The following is a 22,210-nucleotide window of genomic DNA, read 5'->3' as shown; positions in this document are numbered from 1 at the left end:
TGGACAGTGTGTTACTTGTCGATTTTTTTTATACCCCTTCCGAATTTATTTCTCCATGTTTTATGACTCAAATAGTAAGTAGGGGGGTGAAATGACACTGTAAAAAAATTTGGGTCATGAATTTTAAAGTGAAGTAGTGATTTGGTCCAGCTGAAAAATGTTAAAAATTAGCACATCGGAAGCTGTCAAAAGATTTGAAGACCCCCTTAGCATGAAATTGTCCATATTTTGAGTTAGAGCCGATGAAGTTTTCTATAATTTTGATATAATTTGTCCCAAAAGTAGTACAACACACTGTAAAAATATTATTGAGAAAGCGCAGGTGGGATTTTTTTAATTTCCATTTATTGTCTAAAAGAAATGCACTACGAAATAACTGTGTACTCGGACCAGAAGCTTTATTCATGACCTCTTTAGAAACTGCATTCTCTGTACAACTTATTTTTAAAAACCACTGTGGCAAACCCTTTTTAACCCAATACTTACAGCTATCATCTCGGTCATTGCCACTCACAGGCATTTCAAACCATTTCTCACTGAAAATGATGTACAGGACAAACGAAAGATCCATTATTAACATCTTCTTTGACAACAAATGATTCGATGCCATAAACCTGAGCAATATCCTTCGTCATAAATCAAGTCAATCGAACATACTTCCCTATTTTAAAGACCAGTTTGTACCTATCATTTCTGATATCTATACTAAATTAAATGCAACTAAAATTTTCTATTCCAAACACGTGTCTTGGGATTTCAATATTGATTACTTCAGGTCTAAACATCCCGATTGCACATGTGCTAGTTACCCATTCATATAATATGATCCGACTGGAAACTATAACTGGTGATATTAACATTACACTATAAATTATCTGCAAACTATGTTATCCAAAAGGTCCGAAAGATTGAGAGTCTAAATCCATCAATTAGGAAGAAAATGAAGAATTGGACCTACCTTTACTGTATTTCGATATCTGCATTACATGAGTGTCCTTACAACCAATGGGTCATCGAAGTGCTTCACGAAACCCTTTTCTAAGTTATTATCATCAATTTTGTCAGCAATCAAATCTGGGCTTCAAAGTAATTGTGGAACTACCTATTCTAGAGATTTCGTGAATCAGATGTGAAAACTAAAAAAAAAAAGATCTTTTAGCGTACATACATTTTTCGACTCTTTCAACTCTAAATAGTTTTAAAACATTTGCCTTTTTATACTTTCAACAAGTATTCGCCATTTCAAATGAAAAGACGAAGCAGAAGATTTGATCTTGCTTGATTTCATAAAAAGAATGGCCAATCTAAATACAAGTAGTCTGCCTCATTGGGGGATATATTGTACTTTTTAAAAAACTTCCCCTGATTGATATACAAATATCTCAGAAAATGACATTACCAAGATGCTAGGTTTCTTGACAACATATATGCTACATTTGGAAGACTTTTTTTTCAACAAAAAATTGGCATTCCCATGGAAACTAACTATGCTTCTCTTCTTTCCTACTTGTTCTTTTATTCATTTATGGTTGATCACATACAGGAAGAAAGAAAAGCCGTTAGCATTATTCATTTACTTCACTTTTCGCTATATAGATGATCTTCTTTTACTAATTAATTATATGTTTGGTGACTATGTTGAACGCATCTGTTCAGGCAAACTTGAGATTAAGGATAAATTAGATACAATTATACTTGCCTCATATATTGACCAACATCTTTAAATTGATAGTGAGGGACTGTTAAAAAAACGACAAAAGTGATGATTTCAATTCTTGAACTTTCCAGATCTATGCAGCAACATTCCAGCAGCGCCATATTACGGTATATATACATGACAGTTGATACGATACGCTAGGGATTGTATTTCCTATCATGCTTTCCTAGATAAAATTGATACTAACACCGAAGTCATTAAATCAAGAGTTAAAAGTTGTGCGTTGAAGACATCACTTCGTAAATTGTACGGACGCCATCATGAGTTTTTTTACCTTTATAAAATATCCGTTTCAAAGATGATGACGGATATGTTACTAATGTCGTTACCACAATCCCTTCCTCTTTTCCCCTTATGTGACTTATCGAATTAAAATTATCACCAGAGTTGTACCTAATTGAGCAACACGACAGGTGCCACATGTGGAGCAGGATCTGCCTACTATTAAAGATCACCTGATATTACCCTCGAATTTCAATGGAGTTCCAGTTGCTCAGTATTCCGTTTTCTATGTTGTGTTTTGCCCTGTACCAATACAGTAATATGACAATTGTTGTCCATTTGTTTGATGTGTTTAAAATTTTGATTTTGCCATTTGATTAGGGACTTTATGGTTTGAATTTTCCACGGAGTTCAGTATTTTTGTGATTTTACTTTTTTCTGTACTGTTGCTTGTGTTTTGGTCTTTTTCTTTTTTTTTCTGTAAAGACGTTGTCAGTTCATATAGAACGTATGAGTGTTTATGTCATTTTGGTATCTTTCGTATTTCTTTTAAATACTTAATGAGTTAAAATCATTTCATTCATTCAATAATATACATTCAGTTCATATGCTTTGTTTTTATGACACCGAATTAAAGTATTGAGATCTCGGTAATAATGATTATCGCAGGAATCATCCTTATTACAGACGTCTACAAATAGACTGCTCTTATTCAAATTGAATGGTAAGCTCCACTCGATCATTTCAAAACAATCTGAATATAAGAGTTTAAAGCAAAAACAAACAAATATACAATACACAAATGGCATAAGTAAAAGTAGTTTTTTTTTGGATTGGTACCAAGCAGCAGTAGCATAGCTATAGTAATAAAGTAACTACAAATCGATCAAAATATATAAGAGCAAACGATTGTAATACAAACAATACGTGATGCGTAAACATTGCATTAATATCAGACAATAGTTTTGTCTATATAATTGTCTAAGTGTTACTGGAATGGTGTCGAAATCGAATACTTTCAAAATATCACCAGTAAATTTACTGATATTCCCGGCCTTGTGTTTCCTATCATGATTTCCTTGATAGAGGATTGCTGCTCACACGGAAGCTATTAAATCAAGAGTTCCAAATGGTGAAGTTGAAATCATCCCTTCTGGTTATGGAGACAGATGCTGACCATCCTGGATTCTCTAGACTCAGATTGATAGCATATGCGGTGAGGAAACCTTTTTTCATACCATTTGAATGTCTGGAAATTTCGTCCATTTAGTTATATTTCCTATTCTATATGATTTGCATTTCCGTGAAGGAGACAGACAATTCCAGTTGTTACAAAGTACCTACACTCACTCAATCTTTAAAGAAGTTTGAATCGTCTGCATTTATTATTGATGTTTGCCAATACTATCATGAATAGATAAGTCAATTTGTAGCGCAACTACTTCCACAACCAACCACACGAAAAGAAGCGCACAAAATATTCAAGTGTTATCATAGACATTTACCAGACGGTATCAAGGCAGATGCGGTGTCGGGTTGGTTGTTATACGCGTCATTTTATTATATGACTGGACAGTACAATGTTTCACTGAGACTAACGGATTTTGTTCTATTAAGAAGTTCACCTGATATGGTATATATAGGTTGTGGTAATTATAATGAAGAATACAATAATAAATACAGACAACGTGTACATAACTCAATAACCTTGAATGCAAAGATGAAAATAGCTACAGAAGACTGTGTTAAATACATGGATCAATCATTATTCATACCAGCAGAACTACAGTCGAAGGTTGACAAGGACGATATACCCCCTTTTGTAATTGCTTATTGTCTTCGATTTTTATGTTATCATCATTTGGATGAGATTGTCAACACAGAACTTTCACTTTGTGCTTTAAATTCTAACATTGACTGTAGCGTGAAAGAGAATTATCTATTTCATAAACCATACTTGGAGTATGTCATGAGGTATAAGATGACCCGGACTCAGCTTTTCAATGTTATAATGAAGCTTTGCAATGTTAATCATATTTCTTCTTGAGCAAAAAGAAACTACGTATCGTTACATAGAGTTTATAAATTAAAACACAATACTTTTCTAAGTAATAGTAAAAGCTCAATGATAATTAATACTGATATTAAAAGACCTCCGAACAAAAAGTGATGTTGAGATCCCCGAGCCAGAAGAGAGAGGGGATTTGAACAGCTCTTTTTGTGAGGAGGTATTTTAACGTTAATATCAAATTAATGATTGAACTTTTACTGACTCACAAACCGTCAAAAACATAAGACAAGTACATACAAAAACACTTACAGAAGCCTAATTTCCCTAAATTGTTCGAGTCTAAATATATTCAACACAAATGATAGTCAAACAGTACTCAGACTGATATAGACAAATAACAGTTATCTAATTGCATTCAAAACGAACTGATTAAATGGCATTGCATTATTCAATTATTTATTTGTTATAATTAGCATTCAGATAAACCCATAGAATAGTTTTATGAAAGTAAGGGGTAAATTTATAATTTTGAATTCAAACTTTTCACTTTAATGATTTTCTATTTTAAAATCGAGGAAATCAAAACCCTATGCATACCTCACTTACATCTGACCAATCAATATTCTGCACAAAAACTTCTTGTTATACATATTTGATGTCTTAGGAGAACATGGCGATTTTAATCGGTTTAATTTTAACTGTGCTTTATGGATTTCGGTTATTCGTCCATCTATTGCTCATGCTTTTGGCGTATGGTACCCCACGTCAATATCCGGAACCAAAATGCTAGACAGCTGGCAGTACAAAGTCTCAAAAGTTATAATAAACTCTAAAATGAACTTTCCAAAATGCTTTTGTTATCGGAGTTAGGATAGGAATCCCTTAACAAATTATATCGACCGTCAAAGGATCACTAATTTTTGCTAGGTTTGATTCTTTACCCTGTACAAGATATTGCAAAATGATTTTTACCGAACTTAAGTTATCAAAAAATGAATATTTTAATCATATAAACAACGTATTCCAGTCCACTGGATTAGACCATTATATACATAGACACCTTAATATAAAATCATTTAATAAGTTTTTTGGTACAGATGCTTGTAATAAGCTGAAGTCCGAAATACTAGAAAAGCAAACCTCGGTGATTACCGTTCATTTTATGTCCCACAAGATCGGCAATCATATTTATCAAATGCAAAGATTTTTGGGCCTCTCGTCTCAAATTTCTGGCTAGAACGAACTGTCTTCCATTGGATGCTGTTTTATTCCGCATGAAATTGAAAGTAATGCATGTTAAACATGTTATATTGAAAAATCCGTTTTACCTGTATTGTTGGAAAGCCAGGCATATATTGATATTCGAGAACATTTCCTTTCAGATTTGCACAATTTCCTTCTTAATGCAGGAAATGAAGCGTGTTTTTCTCAGAGTTGCCTCGATTTAATAAACTTCAATTTATTATCGGCGACATAGCTTTTTTGTTCGGTGATGATATCGGAAAAAAAGGTTGATGAAATGGGCTAACAATATCTGACCTCAGTCATTAAAGCTCGCAATGAGTTGTTGCATGTTAATGTTTAAATTAATTTAAATGTATGAAAGTTTGAAAGTGTGTCAAGTTTATGTGAATATGTATTTTTTAGAAAAAGTCTATATATATATATATATATATATATATAAGTGCCTATAAATAGCAGCACATGACATACAAATCTATGGGAGTGTGGATTAATCAGTACAGAGATTAATTCAATTACACAAATAAAATTATAGATTGCCTAACAATGTAATTTTAACACACTATTTAGTATGTAAATATAAGAATGTTTAAAATATTTACAAAATGATGAAAATAAACGCAATATTTCGCTAGACTAACTAGCTTTATCAAGCGTGCATCTATCCAGGTGAAATCGGATGTAGATGATAAGAAACTTTTGCAGCTCAATGTATATGTTGCACTTGAATTTAGCTGCCTTTAAAATAATACATAATTTGGATGAAGTTCAAGATTTTTACAAAATTGGTAGTTGAAGTTAGCAACGTCCATTGGCCAATATTACAGGATAAAAAGGACGATGCTGTGTACTAAATTATTCTTTATCTTTCCTGTATCTTTTCTCATCTTTTTCGTTAAGACCATCAGGTTCTAAAGTGTGGAGTTGGTGGATCCAAAAATTTTCTCTTCTCCTTCTCGCCGTGGTGTCCCACTCGGTGTTGACTTCTATGATTTGGAAGGTAACATTATCAAAAGAATGTTTCGTTGAACGAAGATGTCTTGTGAGAGGACAGTTTTTGTTGGTTTTGTACCATGAACGATGGTTATTGAGCCGAATATTAAATTTGTCCATTGTTTCTCCCACATACTGAATGCCACATGTGTCACATGTTAATATATAAATTGAGTTCTCCGTTTTACAGTTGGAATTTGAGTAGATGGTATAATTTTGTTTAGTAACGGAGCTGATGAAAGAACTGCTTGTATTGGCAGCTTTACAACACAAGCAGTTCCTTCGACCACATTGTTTGTAGCAACCGGGAGATGGAGTAGGCTGCTTTGCTAATACAGATGTCACTAATTTGTCACGGATGTTTTTAGGTCTTCTGAAGGCCATGACTGGTGGTGAGGAAAATACTTTTTTAAGATTTGAATCATTTTCTATAATTTTCCAATGCTTCTGAACAATGGAAGACACATTTTTAAAATCAGGATGGTAAGTGAGTACAAGGGGTGTTCTGTTAGCTGCTTTATTCTTATCTTTGTACTCTAGAAGTTCTTGGCGACTAGTTTTGTTTGCTCTTTCGAAAGCGCTATCAATGATGTTGTTATTGTATCCTCGAACAACTAGATGTTTACGTAGTTGTCCAAGTCAAGCATTTTGCGTATTTTCAGTAGAGCATATTCTCTTGATTCGCAATGCCTGGCTGAATGGGATGCCACGGGAGCAGTGTTTAGGATGGCAACTTTTAGGAGAAAGGAATTGATGTTTGTCCGTTTGTTTGGTATGAAGGTCCGTTATAATGGTTCCGTTCTTGATGTAACTCGTAGTGTCGAGGAAGTTTATTTTCTCCATAGATGATTCATATGTAAATTTTATTGAATGGTGGAAAGAGTTACAGTGTCCTAGAAATTCATTAAGATGTTCTTGTGAATCTGTCCATTTGAAATCAATATCGTCAATGAATCGGAACCATGATAAGGGCTGGTATGGAGCACTAGCCAAGAGGCGTTTTTCAAGTTGGCCCATAAATATGTTGGCATATGACGGGGCCATTTTTGTGCCCATACTAGTACCGTCTATCTGGAGATAATGTTTTTCATTGAAAGAGAAGTTGTTGTTCTCTAGCACTAGTTTCAGAAGTGTAACAAGGCACTCAGTTGGAGGATTTTTTTCACTACGAGTGTTCCATACCTCTTCCATTATAACGGACCTTCATACCAAACAAACGGACAAACATCAATTCCTTTCTCCTAAAAGTTGCCATCCTAAACACTGCTCCCGTGGCATCCCATTCAGCCAGGCATTGCGAATCAAGAGAATATGCTCTACTGAAAATACGCAAAATGCTAGACTTGGACAACTACGTAAACATCTAGTTGTTCGAGGATACAATAACAACATCATTGATAGCGCATTCGAAAGAGCAAACAAAACTAGTCGCCAAGAACTTCTAGAGTACAAAGATAAGAATAAAGCAGCTAACAGAACACCCCTTGTACTCACTTACCATACTGATTTTAAAAATGTGTCTTCCATTGTTCAGAAGCATTGGAAAATTATAGAAAATGATTCAAATCTTAAAAAAGTATTTTCCTCACCACCAGTCATGGCCTTCAGAAGACCTAAAAACATCCGTGACAAATTAGTGACATCTGTATTAGCAAAGCAGCCTTCTCCATCTCCCGGTTGCTACAAACAATGTGGTCGAAGGAACTGCTTGTGTTGTAAAGCTGCCAATACAAGCAGTTCTTTCATCAGCTCCGTTACTAAACAAAATTATACCATCTACTCAAATTCCAACTGTAAAACGGAGAACTCAATTTATATATTAACATGTGACACATGTGGCATTCAGTATGTGGGAGAAACAATGGACAAATTTAATATTTGGCTCAATAACCATCGTTCATGGTACAAAACCAACAAAAACTGTCCTCTCTCAAGACATCTTCGTTCAACGAAACATTCTTTTGATAATGTTACCTTCCAAATCATAGAAGTCAACACCGAGTGGGACACCACGGCGAGAAGGAGAAGAGAAAATTTTTGGATCCACCAACTCCACACTTTAGAACCTGATGGTCTTAACGAAAAAGATGAGAAAAGATACAGGAAAGATAAAGAATAATTTAGTACACAGCATCGTCCTTTTTATCCTGTAATATTGGCCAATGGACGTTGCTAACTTCAACTACCAATTTTGTAAAAATCTTGAACTTCATCCAAATTATGTATTATTTTCAAGGCAGCTAAATTCAAGTGCAACATATACATTGAGCTGCAAAAGTTTCTTATCATCTACATCCGATTTCACCTGGATAGATGCACGCTTGATAAAGCTAGTTAGTCTAGCGAAATATTGCGTTTATTTTCATCATTTTGTAAATATTTTAAACATTCTTATATTTACATACTAAATAGTGTGTTAAAATTACATTGTTAGGCAATCTATATATATATATATATATATATATAGAAGTCTATAAAAAGGACCAACTAGCAAATTTACTATGTACCGGATCGTCTAGAATAGACGATACTGTGCAGATAAGGAAAAAATTATATAAGTCTAGAGATTTGCACAACGATACTAATATAAGATGGTATTATACGAAGATGTTGTTAATAAATCGTGTTGACAAATATTTCGGCTTAACAAATAGCCTTCTTCGGTGTCAATTATTTTAACAATACTGATAATATGTATAAAAATAGCTCAATAATACAGGTACGTTTTGGTCTATTGATTTAATCCAAAATCCTGAACATCATAATATAAAACAAAACTCAATACTCAAATATACGTGACTGTGTATATTTACAACCCAAAATGAGTGAAAAATAAAACTTAGTATTTTTTATTGATGCCGTTTGGATGATGTACATTTAGTTCCTTTATCCAAAAGCTTTCCCGAACCTGTCGCTGGGCATCACTCCAGTGAATGTTCTGTTCAATCACTAGGATCTTCATGCGGTTAAAGTCATCAAGTGTGTGACCAGACTGTCTGAAATGCTGAGAAACTGGGAGAAGTGGCTTCTTAGAGATATCACTCCTATGGCCATTGAGGCGTTTGTGGAAAGGCTGCTTTGACTCACCAACATATTGGAGGCCACAAACCGAACATTCTAGAATGTAAATAACATTCATACTTTTGCAGTTAACATTGCAAAATATCTTATAGTTATTTTCGGTTGCCTTACTGTGAAAAGTTGATGAGTGATTCATCTGTAGGCAGCATTTGCAGCGTTTAGGCAACCCAATAGTCTGCGTAACCTGCTGGTGCGGGCTGAAGTGTCTAATAATAGAAGTACTTCTGGAGAATGTCGTTCGTGTGATGAAAAACGCTGCAAATGCTGCCTACAGATGAATCACTCATCAACTTTTCACAGTAAGGCAACCGAAAATAACTATAAGATATTTTGCAATGTTAACTGCAAAAGTATGAATGTTATTTACATTCTAGAATGTTCGGTTTGTGGCCTCCAATATGTTGGTGAGTCAAAGCAGCCTTTCCACAAACGCCTCAATGGCCATAGGAGTGATATCTCTAAGAAGCCACTTCTCCCAGTTTCTCAGCATTTCAGACAGTCTGGTCACACACTTGATGACTTTAACCGCATGAAGATCCTAGTGATTGAACAGAACATTCACTGGAGTGATGCCCAGCGACAGGTTCGGGAAAGCTTTTGGATAAAGGAACTAAATGTACATCATCCAAACGGCATCAATAAAAAATACTAAGTTTTATTTTTCACTCATTTTGGGTTGTAAATATACACAGTCACGTATATTTGAGTATTGAGTTTTGTTTTATATTATGATGTTCAGGATTTTGGATTAAATCAATAGACCAAAACTTACCTGTATTATTGAGCTATTTTTATACATATTATCAGTATTGTTAAAATAATTGACACCGAAGAAGGCTATTTGTTAAGCCGAAATATTTGTCAACACGATTTATTAACAACATCTTCGTATAATACCATCTTATATTAGTATCGTTGTGCAAATCTCTAGACTTATATATATATATATATATATATATATATATATGATCCGTTCATCCTATTTTACACCTCAAAATTCAAGAGTCTTCCTAAATTGAGGTAAATTGTATGGCTTTCTAAATACCGTTTTGATTCCTAACATCACTGAAGAGACATTAATTGTCGAAATCCTGATAGGGTGTACAAAAACCTTTGCACATATTGTTTGCTGTATACCATCTTTTCCGCAAGTTTATTGTTTTCTGTTTAGTATTAAATTTATAATTAAGATCCATTTATTACATCGGTGATCCGTTTATTTGGCAATCGCCAATGGCAGTCAGCAGGGTTTAAGAACATCAGTTGTTCGACCTGTTAGTCAAATGCGTTTTGTTAAAATATACTTTTTCACTGGTTTGGCTTTTTAGAAATGTTTTTTGTGCTGTATTTAGACCCCCCCCCCCCCCCCCCCTAACAAGAAATTTGATTTGCGTGCACACGTATAAAAATTGCGGTTTTTATCCAACCCAATCATAAGTTTGAACGTTGTTTTCAATTTAGACTTGTTTATATATCTATATTATATATATATATATATATATATATATATATATATATATATATGTGTGTGTGTGTAGTCTTTTAATAATGTTCAAGATACAACTATTGCAATGTACTTTTACGGTTTCTTTTATTCACTTTTATAAATGTTTATTGTCAAATTTGGATTTTAAAAGAAATACTTTTACGAATATATTAACATTTTTAAGTATAGAGATGTTTTTACTTACGTACACTGTATTTTTTGTATGTATAGTTTGTATGACGCAAACACTAGTACCTCGTTGGTGTTTGCTTCCGATGTAAAGGGGTAGTTTAAATAAATATATATATATTGTACAGATTGATAAGTCATTTTTTACCTGATCCTATGTTGGACCCCCCGATTCTAAGAGGGCGTTTCTAATTAGTCATACCCGATTGACTTTTAGTATATAAACCTGCAACTTAAAGACCTATATCGGGTTAATAAGTTCGAGGTACAATTAGTAAACAAAAGAGATCTTTTGTGTAGTGAGATCGTCCCAGGTATCTTAGATACTTATTTTGCTTTGAATAATAATAAAAAAAATGCACGAACAGGTTTGTAATACACGATTTAAACCAATATTGAATATTGTATTATATTAGTTACCGGTCTACTGATTGAAAGGGAATAAATATCGTGCGGCCTAATCATAAAGTTTTTCTAATTAGATACATGATTCATGACCTTTTCAATCGAAACCTTTATAACTGAAAATCGAAGATAAACAAAAATCAAATATCACTTTGTAAATTGTATGCGCTTGTCCGCTCTATCGGCGTCAACTTCAAGACGCTCAGAGCCAAATGTTTAAAAACTAATGAGGTATAACATGTATAAGTACACGGACAATAACAAGTGTATAGCAGAAATATACCAAAGTGCAATTAAACGCATCAGTTGTCGGAGAACAAACAGAACTGTCCATTAAAAATAGACAAACAAAATTATTATTTCACTTTTTTTTAGTGACATTCTATTAAGCTAAACATGATAATAATAGATGGGTGCGTTACCTTTACAAAAATTTAATTTGAGTAGAATTGCCGTAAGTTGCATATAACGGCTTACATCCACTTCATTTGAACTTTGGTGGATAGTTGTATCATTGGCAATCATACAACATCTCCTTTTTGTACATTAATGACTCCTTCCAAGTTAACATGGGAATGTTAAGCAGACAAGCACGTCGGTAGCAGACAAGACCTATGTCTGCTTTTTTATGACTGCTGCAGATATATTTACAAGTCTGCTCTAGACCAGTGCAGTAGAAAGGGCTGCTTCAGACCAGATATGTGGGCAGGCTTGCGTTTGATAAATCATCGCGTTGCAGACTTTTTGGATTATTCGGGGATATGAACAGTACTGATTTTTTGATAAAATTTAGATTATTTTAATGCAAACAGTATTTGTCATTCGAAATTGAGGCTGATAACATTGTGAAGTCATCATGTTTCAATAGTGCTGTCATCTTGATTTTACAAAATATCCTGAGTTAACACATATACCACATGTATACTAAACAGGATACGTGCATACATTTTTATTCTATACACTACATGTATAATACTTGGTCAGTTTTGGGTGATTCAGCCACATATTTATGGTATACGAATCAACCTGAGATATGAAAACTACTATGGCACTCAAAATTGATGAGGACAACATTTTCCTGTCATTGTATTCCAATATTGCTGTCCTTTTTATTATACATTCCATCCTTAGTTTTAAAACATGATGGTTAATGATACACGCCTGTATAATTTTCGTACGTAATGAAGTGTGAATAGGGTCAATGATGGTTGATGTGTTCAAATATTTTTGTTGACAATTCAATATTTTGAATAAATAGTTATCAAAGGTACCAGGATTATAATTTAATGATTTTGAAAAGTTTGCCTGTCTTGTTTAGTAGATATTGTGCCATTATACTTATGTTTAATTAAAAATCATTTACCGCCGTCTGTGCATTATTTCATTAGTAAAGAGTTCAAGCGTAACAGCTTATATTTGACTGATTTTCCACTTTTGTTTTTGACAGAATGTGTTGTCACGGTTTTGATTTTTTTGTGCACAATAAAGGCAACAGTTGTATAATGGTGTTCAAAAGCCGTAAAACAAATTCAGGTTAAAACTTAAAACCGGGGAAACATATAAACTATCAGAGGAAAACGAAGATACAACAGAAACACAGAAGTGCAACAAAAACAAACGCTCACATGCATAGAAGCGACCTATTTTATAACAACTGCAATATTCCTGACTTGGTACAGGATATTTCAAGAAATAAATGGTGGGTTTAACCTGGGTTATTGGTTAGCCCGATTCATGACAATGTTAAAAAAAATATCGCTAAAATGACAAAACTACAAGACAAAAAAACAGCACAAACGCACGAAAGAACATTTATAACAGAAGAACGGACAAACAAATGATATGAATTAAATAGTCAACACAACATGTAAACCACAGAAGAACAACGAACATACTCCACCAACGATAAAGACCACATGATATAAAAAAAAAACAGTGACGCACTTACGTAACTAACATGCAATCTCGAACTTTATACAATAATTTTCACTAACCTCGTCCAAACAATGTTCATGACAATGGTGTTATGGAAAGGCGATTTTATAATTATTTGGATTACAAACGATTTGACATAACAACATATCCAATCGAAACGATAACAAAAACATCAAAAATAAATACATGCATGGTGTACGTACAAAATACCGAGACATGTTGTAGCAATGCAAATTCACATACGGTATAACAGTCATATTCGGGAATAGACAGACGAAGACAGACGACATAGATGTTGAACCACAATCTAAAACGTGGTAAACATGGTAAAATGTCATTAGTTAGTTTAGTCACCGACACATCGTATAGATCAACCTATTCGTGATGGTGTCCATAAAACTTACGGAGTGTCATTTTTAATCTTTCCACCTTATAACTCTGTTGAAGCAGTTTCTGCGTGAAGAGTACACTTTTCCTGTATATGAAGTCAGTTTAGTGTGAACATGCAAGAGCATAACATAACGTATCAATTACATGAGATATGTAAACACCATACGACGGAGCAAAGGATATGTACCTGCTTGGAAAAGGGAAATTGATAATTGGGAAGTTAAAATCATCCCGTTTGTCATCATAGTCATAGATTTAAGTGTAAAGTCGTCCATCTGTGTCAATATTGGCGAAAATATCAGGGCATGAAACAGTCCATCTTGTATCAGTAGTATCCTTAATTTCAAATTCACTTTGTTTCTTTTTTATTTCATGTAGGTGTATTTTAAAATTTTCATTTTTGACATAAAGTTGTTCATTGTCATTGTGGCAGAAGTGTCAATTGCGCCTATAAATTCGGCTTGTGAAGAGAAAAATTCGATTCAAACTACACTGTCTCATTCTAATAAAAACTTGAAATCATAAACAAAATAGGCCGAAAGAAGGAAAACTTTGGCTAGTAAATATTGCTGTGAATCTTCCTGTATCATGAATGCAAAATAAGTATCAACTGAAACGAAGATAATTTTCTATCACAGATTTGTCGTTCATTGTAGAAAATGAGCTGAAATTTTGCGGACATTACACGTTTCAAAATACTTGTAAGATTAACTGTAAGCTATACATGCTATATGCCTTGATAAAATATGGTGTAATTATAATAAAATGTTATAAAATGTTCTTTTTTTCTGTGTTATTAAAGAGAAAAAGGTGCCATGTTTATCATTTGTCGACTAATTTTCAATGGTTTATATCTTAAAACAGGGACAGGATCCTTTCATTTTTTGATTTTTAAGTTCTGTTATTCAAATACTATCAATTAAAAACAGACTTTAAAAAAATCTTAATATATTGATACAGCCGCGAACATTCTCATACTTTGTTACAGATTGTTATGTTCTTTTGGTGAAAATCCTCAAACAGGATTATAGATGTTTATGCAAAGTTATATTGCTGGGTCTTCCAATGCTCCGAAGTGAATCATTCCAGCCAAATTTTCAATGGCTTATATCTCAAAATCAAACAAACAAACATCACAGTAATTTCTGCTTTTTGTTTTTCTTCCGTTATATCTATACTATCAATTTATCATTTAATAACAGTCTTTTCAAAAGATTTTTGTTTTGAAACTAAATAGTGAACATTCTAATTAAAAGAGGATATAACCATTAATCAATCAGTAAACTTTACTCACAGATATCGCTCTATGCTTTCCTCGTTTTTTTACTTTTCTTTTTATCTGATTAAGGAAAACGTTTTTCTTCATGTGCAACATAATCTGAATCAATTTGAAGAGATAAAAAAATCATAACAAAGGTAGAACGCAGTTGGTAAACAAGGAATCCATTATATCAGAGTTTAGAAAGGGATACTAAATAAATTCCTGCTTTCTTAGAGCTTTCTGGTTTACCCTTATTGAAAATATCAAACCCAAACATTTCAAATCCATACATGTATAAATACGTCGAAACGTTTAGAGTCATGTGGCCAATAGGGAGATAAAAAGAATACATAAATGCATATCAAGCTAACTTTACTAGAAGCTGTTGGAATATTAGTTTCCTAATTTATAAATTATTCCAGGGGGAATATTAGAATAGTAGGTAAACCATTGTTAATATTGTCACTACGGAAGCACCTGCAACCAAGCTGATAATACGTTCGAGAAGCTACTTTTTTTAGTCTTTAAATAAAAAAACATAGATTGCAAACGATTAGAAGTAGTCTTGTAAAATTGACAAGTTTTGGATGACGAGTACTTTGACATTTTGAATACACGATTTATAGACTTCTGTTTAGTGGTATTCCAAATAGCATTGACTAATCAGTACAAATTGGCATATGTTTTATGTGCATCGTCTTAATTACAAAAAGTACAAACATTTTCTTCTAGAACGGTCATTTGATCTCAAAAGCTGTTGAATGAACAATAAATAATGTTAAAGTCTTATCCATTATTTAATTCAATTGTCAGACCTATTCACTATACTTATACATATACTACATGGTCAAGTAAACGTTTATATATTTTTATACAAATAACAATCAATAAAGGCTGTAAATTACAATATCCAAATAAGTTAGATAACTTATTTAGAAGAAAACTTTAAAGGTCTCCCAAATAACTGCGTATATAACTTTTTGAATGTGGCATGTTTTTTTACCTGTTTAAACTGTTTGTTTTGCTCACACATTATTGTCAATATATTGGTATTCAATGCGACTGTCTGACAGTTAAAAGGTTTAGCTATATATAAAACCAGATTTAATTTTATAAATAAGGAAATACATGTGCAGAGTCTGTAATATGACAATAAATTTACCATTCATTCAGTGTGTTTGAGCTTGTGATTTGGCCATTTAAAAAAGGTCTTTCCGTTTTAAATTTTCCTTTGGAGTTCGAAATTTTTTATATTTAAATTTCTATAATTGTAACAAATTATATGTGAACTTTTACAAAAACCGAATATACACAGAGTTCATCAATTTTGAAATGTGCCGAAACGGAAAAAACAATTTTAAGTCTTCCCGGTGAATAATTATATATGATTACCTACTCTGGTAATCATTCTTAAAATTGTAGCAATATATACTCATGTTATAAAATGTTTATAATTAGGCTCATCAAAAAAGAAAATTGTGATGTAACCTTTTACGTAAATACCAATTTAGAAATGTTAATGATCTAATAAAATTGAAATACCAAAAATGTGACAGTAATTAAAAAAAAAATCTCGAACTTCGTAATGTCTCTATGATTAGATATTATAAGTACTTTTTGAGTTTTACAAATTCATGGGATAATAGCCTCTCATACTCATTTGATGAACAGACCTCTCTTGGGTAAGCATGTGAAATTTTCAATATTTTCCGTGACTAGATTTGAATATTCCGGTGCTAAATTTGTGAACTGTTGAATTTAGAATTACTAAATTTATGATTACTCTTGATATATAATGGCAATTATAGGAGATTCCGTACAGGAATTGTAAGTATTCTCTCTGATTTATATGGTTGGTCGTATTGAAAAAAGAAAAAACACGGCAAGCAACATTTAATATAATTAGAGTTCCTTTGAATAAAATATAAAAAAAAAAAAAATACAAATACATAAATGATTGGGAAACTTGAAAAGTTTATTAAATAACACAAGTTTGAAACATCATTTAATCCAATATATGATGGAAAGGAAAGTAACAACTAAATATTGTCTTGAACTTCAAAAAAATTATCCCTGTTTGAATATCTGCTTAAAAACAAAATTAGTTTTAAAAAAACGAATTATCCCAACATGTCAAGCAAGCCGATTGCATGATCTGCAAAGTTTTTAAGTAGTTTTTCTTTAGAACAATTCTTTATAAACCGGATTGGACAAATAGCGATAAGATGTATAAGACAAAGACAAACTAACAACGCCATTGCCAACTACGAACAAGATAAACTAGAATTTCACTACAGTGTATCCTAGATTTTCTCTGCTGATTACACCGCTATATTTACCACCATATACAAAAAGGAAACAAAGGCATTTAATTGAATGACGGAAAAGAAATAGATATCCACGTTTTATATTGATATAAGCGGCGAAAATTTTAAACAAGTTAATAAATTGATTGATGAAGGAATTTTCAAAAAAATTAAAGATTTGAATAAATGAGAAGTTTTGGAATCTGCTTCATAGAAGGATACCAACAACACTTGTTGGCAATACACCTAATCGCTATTTATTCCATTCCGGATAAGTTCTAAAATTACACAACTTTTTTATCCAGTTGAAGCTATCTGGAGCCCTGTTTGAACAATGCACCATGCATGATAATTTTTGATGAGATCTGTTTAAAACATCGTAAAAATTTCAAACAAAATATTTTTTGACTATAATTTGAGTTTCGAAAAAGTGGATCATAATCTATCTAAGTTTCGTATTGATCGCCTTCCAAATTTGTCCCTCCCTCAGCTCTTTACTGATGATCTTGTTTACCTGTTCAAGGCCTGTTGACCCAAACAGGAAGTTGTCTAAATGACTCTTTTTCCGGATTGGACAAATAGCGATAAGGTGTATAAGGCAAAGACAAACTAACAACGCCATTGCCATAAAAACAAAAAAAAAGTTCATAAAATAAAACACAGAGCAACATAAACCCTACTTCAACCAGAGTGATCTTAGCTGCTCCGGAAAAAGAAGGAACACTCTTGTAAAACAATTGTCATATTCCTGAATTATTACAGGCATTTCCTTATGTATGAAATGGTGGATTATACCTTTAAAAGCTCGTTAAGCCTCTCATTTGTATGGCAGTTGCATGCAATTCCATTATGTTTACAACAATGTGATTGCAAAACAAACAGTCGTAATATTTTAAATGTCAAAAAATTTGTTACAGCGTTCAACATTATGTTATAATCTTAATTAAAATCAACTATGTAATCAACAACAAAAATAGCATATATACACTCTTGAGACAAAGCACATTAGCAAAATTGATGGATAGGCATACAATAAAATAACCATACCACAATAAAATAATGACAGGATGTATTAATGCCGAGCCACGCTAAAAGAATTTTACCCAAAAAAAACTTAACTGTACAGGTTAAATATTTACAAAGATAAATACAAAGAACACTACGAAACAAAATTAAGATAAGGGATTGTATTCAAATAGCATTTATTTTACAAATGATATGATACTTTTGACAGTGCTTATTTAATCTTCCATGTATTACTACAGGACAAAATGAAGTATCTTCTGTTGACCCTCTTTGTATATGGAGTCTGCACATTGTTTTCTACATCAGGTGAGTTAGTGAATTGATAAAAACTAAAATTTCTTTATATTCAATAGAAAATGAAAGGATATGTAGACAATGTACATGGGACAAAATCGCACACAATACATAGAAAACATAGAAAATTATCAATGAATAGGGCTTTTATTCCTGTTCTTCATCTTAACAGTTGATGTAGGGTCTTCATCATAATTGGTTGTTGTTTTATAAAATATGCTAGATTTCAGGGAAAATATACTTAATTGTTGCTTGCATTACTTAAAAATTCATATTTTTCTTCTATATTAGAATTAATGCAACATCAATTGCAACCAAACGTTATTAATGCCTTTAAATATTAAGTAATTTTTAAAATATATAAATAATAATACAAGGATAAATATACTTATACTTTAGTTTGTTTCCATTAAGAAAGCAATTATTTGTTGATTTCAATGGTTTAAACGTTTTAAAATACCAATATTTCCACGTTTTGTCAAAAATACTGCATAGATCATAGCAATCAATTGTTTGAATTGACGTTTGATAAGTTAATTTGGATACATTTGAATAATATAAGGATTAGTGTATTTAGATTCTTCTTTACGTTAGATAGGAGTGCATTTTTTTTCTCATTTCATTAAGATTTAATTACACTAAAAGCATCAATGGATATGAATATTTTTGTTGGGTTGTGCCCAAAACTATATTATGTATATGATGAATTTTGAGAGAAAATATATTCTATAATTTGTTTGCATTGTTTTCGAGTCTCCAACTTGCGCATCTCTGTATTTTATTGAAATAATTCACAGTAATTTGAATAATGATCATTTCATTCATTTTTCGGAGCATTTTCGGAAAATAAAAAAAAAAAAATTATCGCCATAACACTGTTTTAGCACTTTTTGGGATTGAAAAGAAATAATAACCAGTTTTGAAAATGAAAACGAAAATTATTATACATTTATTATAATATTTAAATTTAGTTTTATTTGCATACTTCTCTCATTTTTTATTTTTAAAACTTCTCTATATAATAAATAAAAAAAAATGATATTCTGTACTTGAACGTTTCGTATATTCATGGCATCATTTTAATTAAATGAAACGAAACTAAGATTCCGTAATTTGTACGAGTTCATCATATGGAGTAGTATGGTTCAATCCGCTCGAAAGGTCAATTTGTCCGATCCGTCCGATCAGTCAAATATGTTTGCCATAAGTCTGACGGATTGGTGACTCGAGTTTGACGCGAACTTGACTGATCGATGACCGCTAATTAATCGTTGAATTAGTAACACCTAAGTGAGCAGGTACTGTAAAATACCAATCTAATATCTGTCCCTAAATGAGAGGATTTTCCTTTGATTGCTACCATGTCAGCGTATGACATCTTATGATTATAATGGATTAATTACAATTAAGTGTTGGAAATGTAATAAACCACTTGCATTAAAGTCGGAAAATGAATTGGTACAAAAATCAATTTTAGTTACATTTAGGTATACTAAAACCTAGGTTTTTTCGATATAAATAAAAATCAAAGGAGTCATATGTCTTTGGTCTATTTCAAGAAGCAGTGGTTCCACTAAAAACTACGAATTCTGAAAGTTCGTATTTGATACTCCCTATCAACGCATGCTAATGACATAAACGCCGAAACGATCAAACGAATGTTTTTACTAGTTTTAAATGCTCGAAAGAAAATTAACTTAGTAAAAATCATACACTCAGTTGTTTTATCTATCCTTTTCAAGACATGTTGATCACAAAAACGTCGACATGGTAATAATGACATTAAAAGTGATCAAAAGTGCACAAATTGTGACAACTGACCTTTAAATATACATGAATAGATATTCCTCTTACAGCAACAACATGTCACGACAGATATGTAAAATGCAAGGATGGTATTCAATGTGTGCATCACATGTTCCTGTGTGATGGAGGCTATGATTGCCGTGATAAATCTGATGAAGATGATTGCGAAGGTAAATGATGAAATAGTATACTAGATAAATTGTTTGCAATTGTATACCCCTGACGACCAAATTTTAACTGATTGTTTAATATCCCAGAAACAACTTACTCTGTTTTGATAACAGAATCTTTCATTTTTTTTATGTGCATGTCTATTGCAAATGTATTGAAAGTTTTATTCTAGCAATATGGAACTGTTGTGCAAACAAATGTTTGAATTGTTCATCTGACACGTAAGACTTATTAGAAAATAAAATTGAGAATGGAAATGGGGAATATGTCAAAAAGACAACAACCCGACCAAAGAGCAGACAACAGCCGAAGGCCACCAATGAGTCTTGAACGCAGCGAGAAAATTCCGTACCTATAGGTGGTCCTCAGCTGGCCTTTAGATAAAATGGTGTACTAGTTCAGTGAAAATGGACGTCACACTAAACTCGGAAACATATAAATGAAATAAAATTAAACCTTTTAAACGGAGGATTTTTATTTCTTACAGCAGCCAAATGTCGGAAAGTACTTGTTAAATGTTAGGATTATCTTCATTGTGTTCATATTGTTGACATGTGTAAAGAATACAATGATTGTCCAGATGAATCAGATGAAGATCTGGACTTTTGCAAATATAAACCACATGTAGATATGTTCGAACATTTAAACAAACATATTAGTAAAGTTTATCTTACCAATGTTGTAATTAGATCTTTGAATATAGTTTACATTGGCACAAATATCGATTTTGTCATCAACAAATTAAAACATAACTAAATTTGTATTCTTTTCAAACCGGATATATAAATACACATCCACTTTCATTTATTTCTATATACAGGTTAACTCCTAACTATTCTACTGCCTATTGATACTTTTTGTTTTGCATTGTACAAGTCATGTCTTCTTTGACTGTTCATGACGTTAAGTAAGTAAATCCCTGGGATGTGTTTTAGTTGATTTTAGTCTCTGATGCATGATTTTTTTATTATTAATTGTTTTCGGCTTTTAACTAGGTTTCAGTAAATGCGAGTTCTCTCAAATCGTTCTTCCGTGTTAATTTGACCTGTAAATACAATTTTAATTGCTCTTTTGTTTGTTAATGTTTAATTTTTTATTGTTATATCTCGTCTCTCTATTCTAATATATACCAGCTTTGATAAGTGTTTGGTATGACTATACATTTTTACTTCTGTTCTTGTACTATGAACATCATAATTATTTATATTGAAAAAAACATTTCCGTTTTCCATTACTATATACCTTACAACGAAATTATTTTCATTTACCTGTGCACATTATTCTATTCGGCGGCATTTTGTTCAAGGTTATGGTTGTCTTTCTGAAATTGTTTAACATCTCACCCCTTATTCTATTGATTTTGTATTTACATTGTGTCATAGAAAATGTTTTTTGTTCAGGGTTCACTTGTGTTAATATGTCTTTTGTTTGAGTTATTTCATTTTCAATAAAAATTTATAATGTGTCTTTCTTTGTTCTGATGTCACACTCTTGTTTCAGGAAAGGGTGAAGGTTGGTACTTATTCACACGTTTAAACCTGTTGCATTTATTTGCACATGTCCTAAGTCAGGAGCCTGATGTTAAGTGGTTGTCGTGTGTTGGTGTGGTTTAAAAGTTTTTTCGTTTCTCGTTTTTTTTTTTTTAGATTAGACCGTTGGCTCTCCCGTTTGAATG

At 32.3% G+C, this 22,210-nt stretch overlaps 2 protein-coding genes across 3 annotated transcripts in view; both read left to right on the top strand.

The window, feature by feature from the left end:
* Positions 1 to 22,210, top strand: part of LOC127723767 (uncharacterized) — a 285,079-nt gene that overhangs the window by 186,162 nt on the left and 76,707 nt on the right. The window lies entirely within an intron of this gene.
* Positions 1 to 22,210, top strand: part of LOC127723769 (LDL receptor repeat-containing protein egg-1-like) — a 31,479-nt gene that overhangs the window by 6,180 nt on the left and 3,089 nt on the right. Inside the window, exons 3-4 of the mRNA XM_052230518.1 lie at positions 18,504 to 18,570; positions 20,415 to 20,534. Coding sequence (XP_052086478.1) covers positions 18,504 to 18,570; positions 20,415 to 20,534 — 187 coding nt within the window. The remainder of the gene's footprint in view (positions 1 to 18,503; positions 18,571 to 20,414; positions 20,535 to 22,210) is intronic.

This window comes from Mytilus californianus, unplaced genomic scaffold (genome assembly GCF_021869535.1).
Source record: "Mytilus californianus isolate M0D057914Y unplaced genomic scaffold, xbMytCali1.0.p SCAF_13, whole genome shotgun sequence".
In the NCBI taxonomy this organism is placed as follows: Eukaryota; Metazoa; Mollusca; class Bivalvia; order Mytilida; family Mytilidae; genus Mytilus; species Mytilus californianus.
Note: the sequence above shows the minus strand (reverse complement) of the source record. Positions and strands in the feature narration are given on the sequence as shown.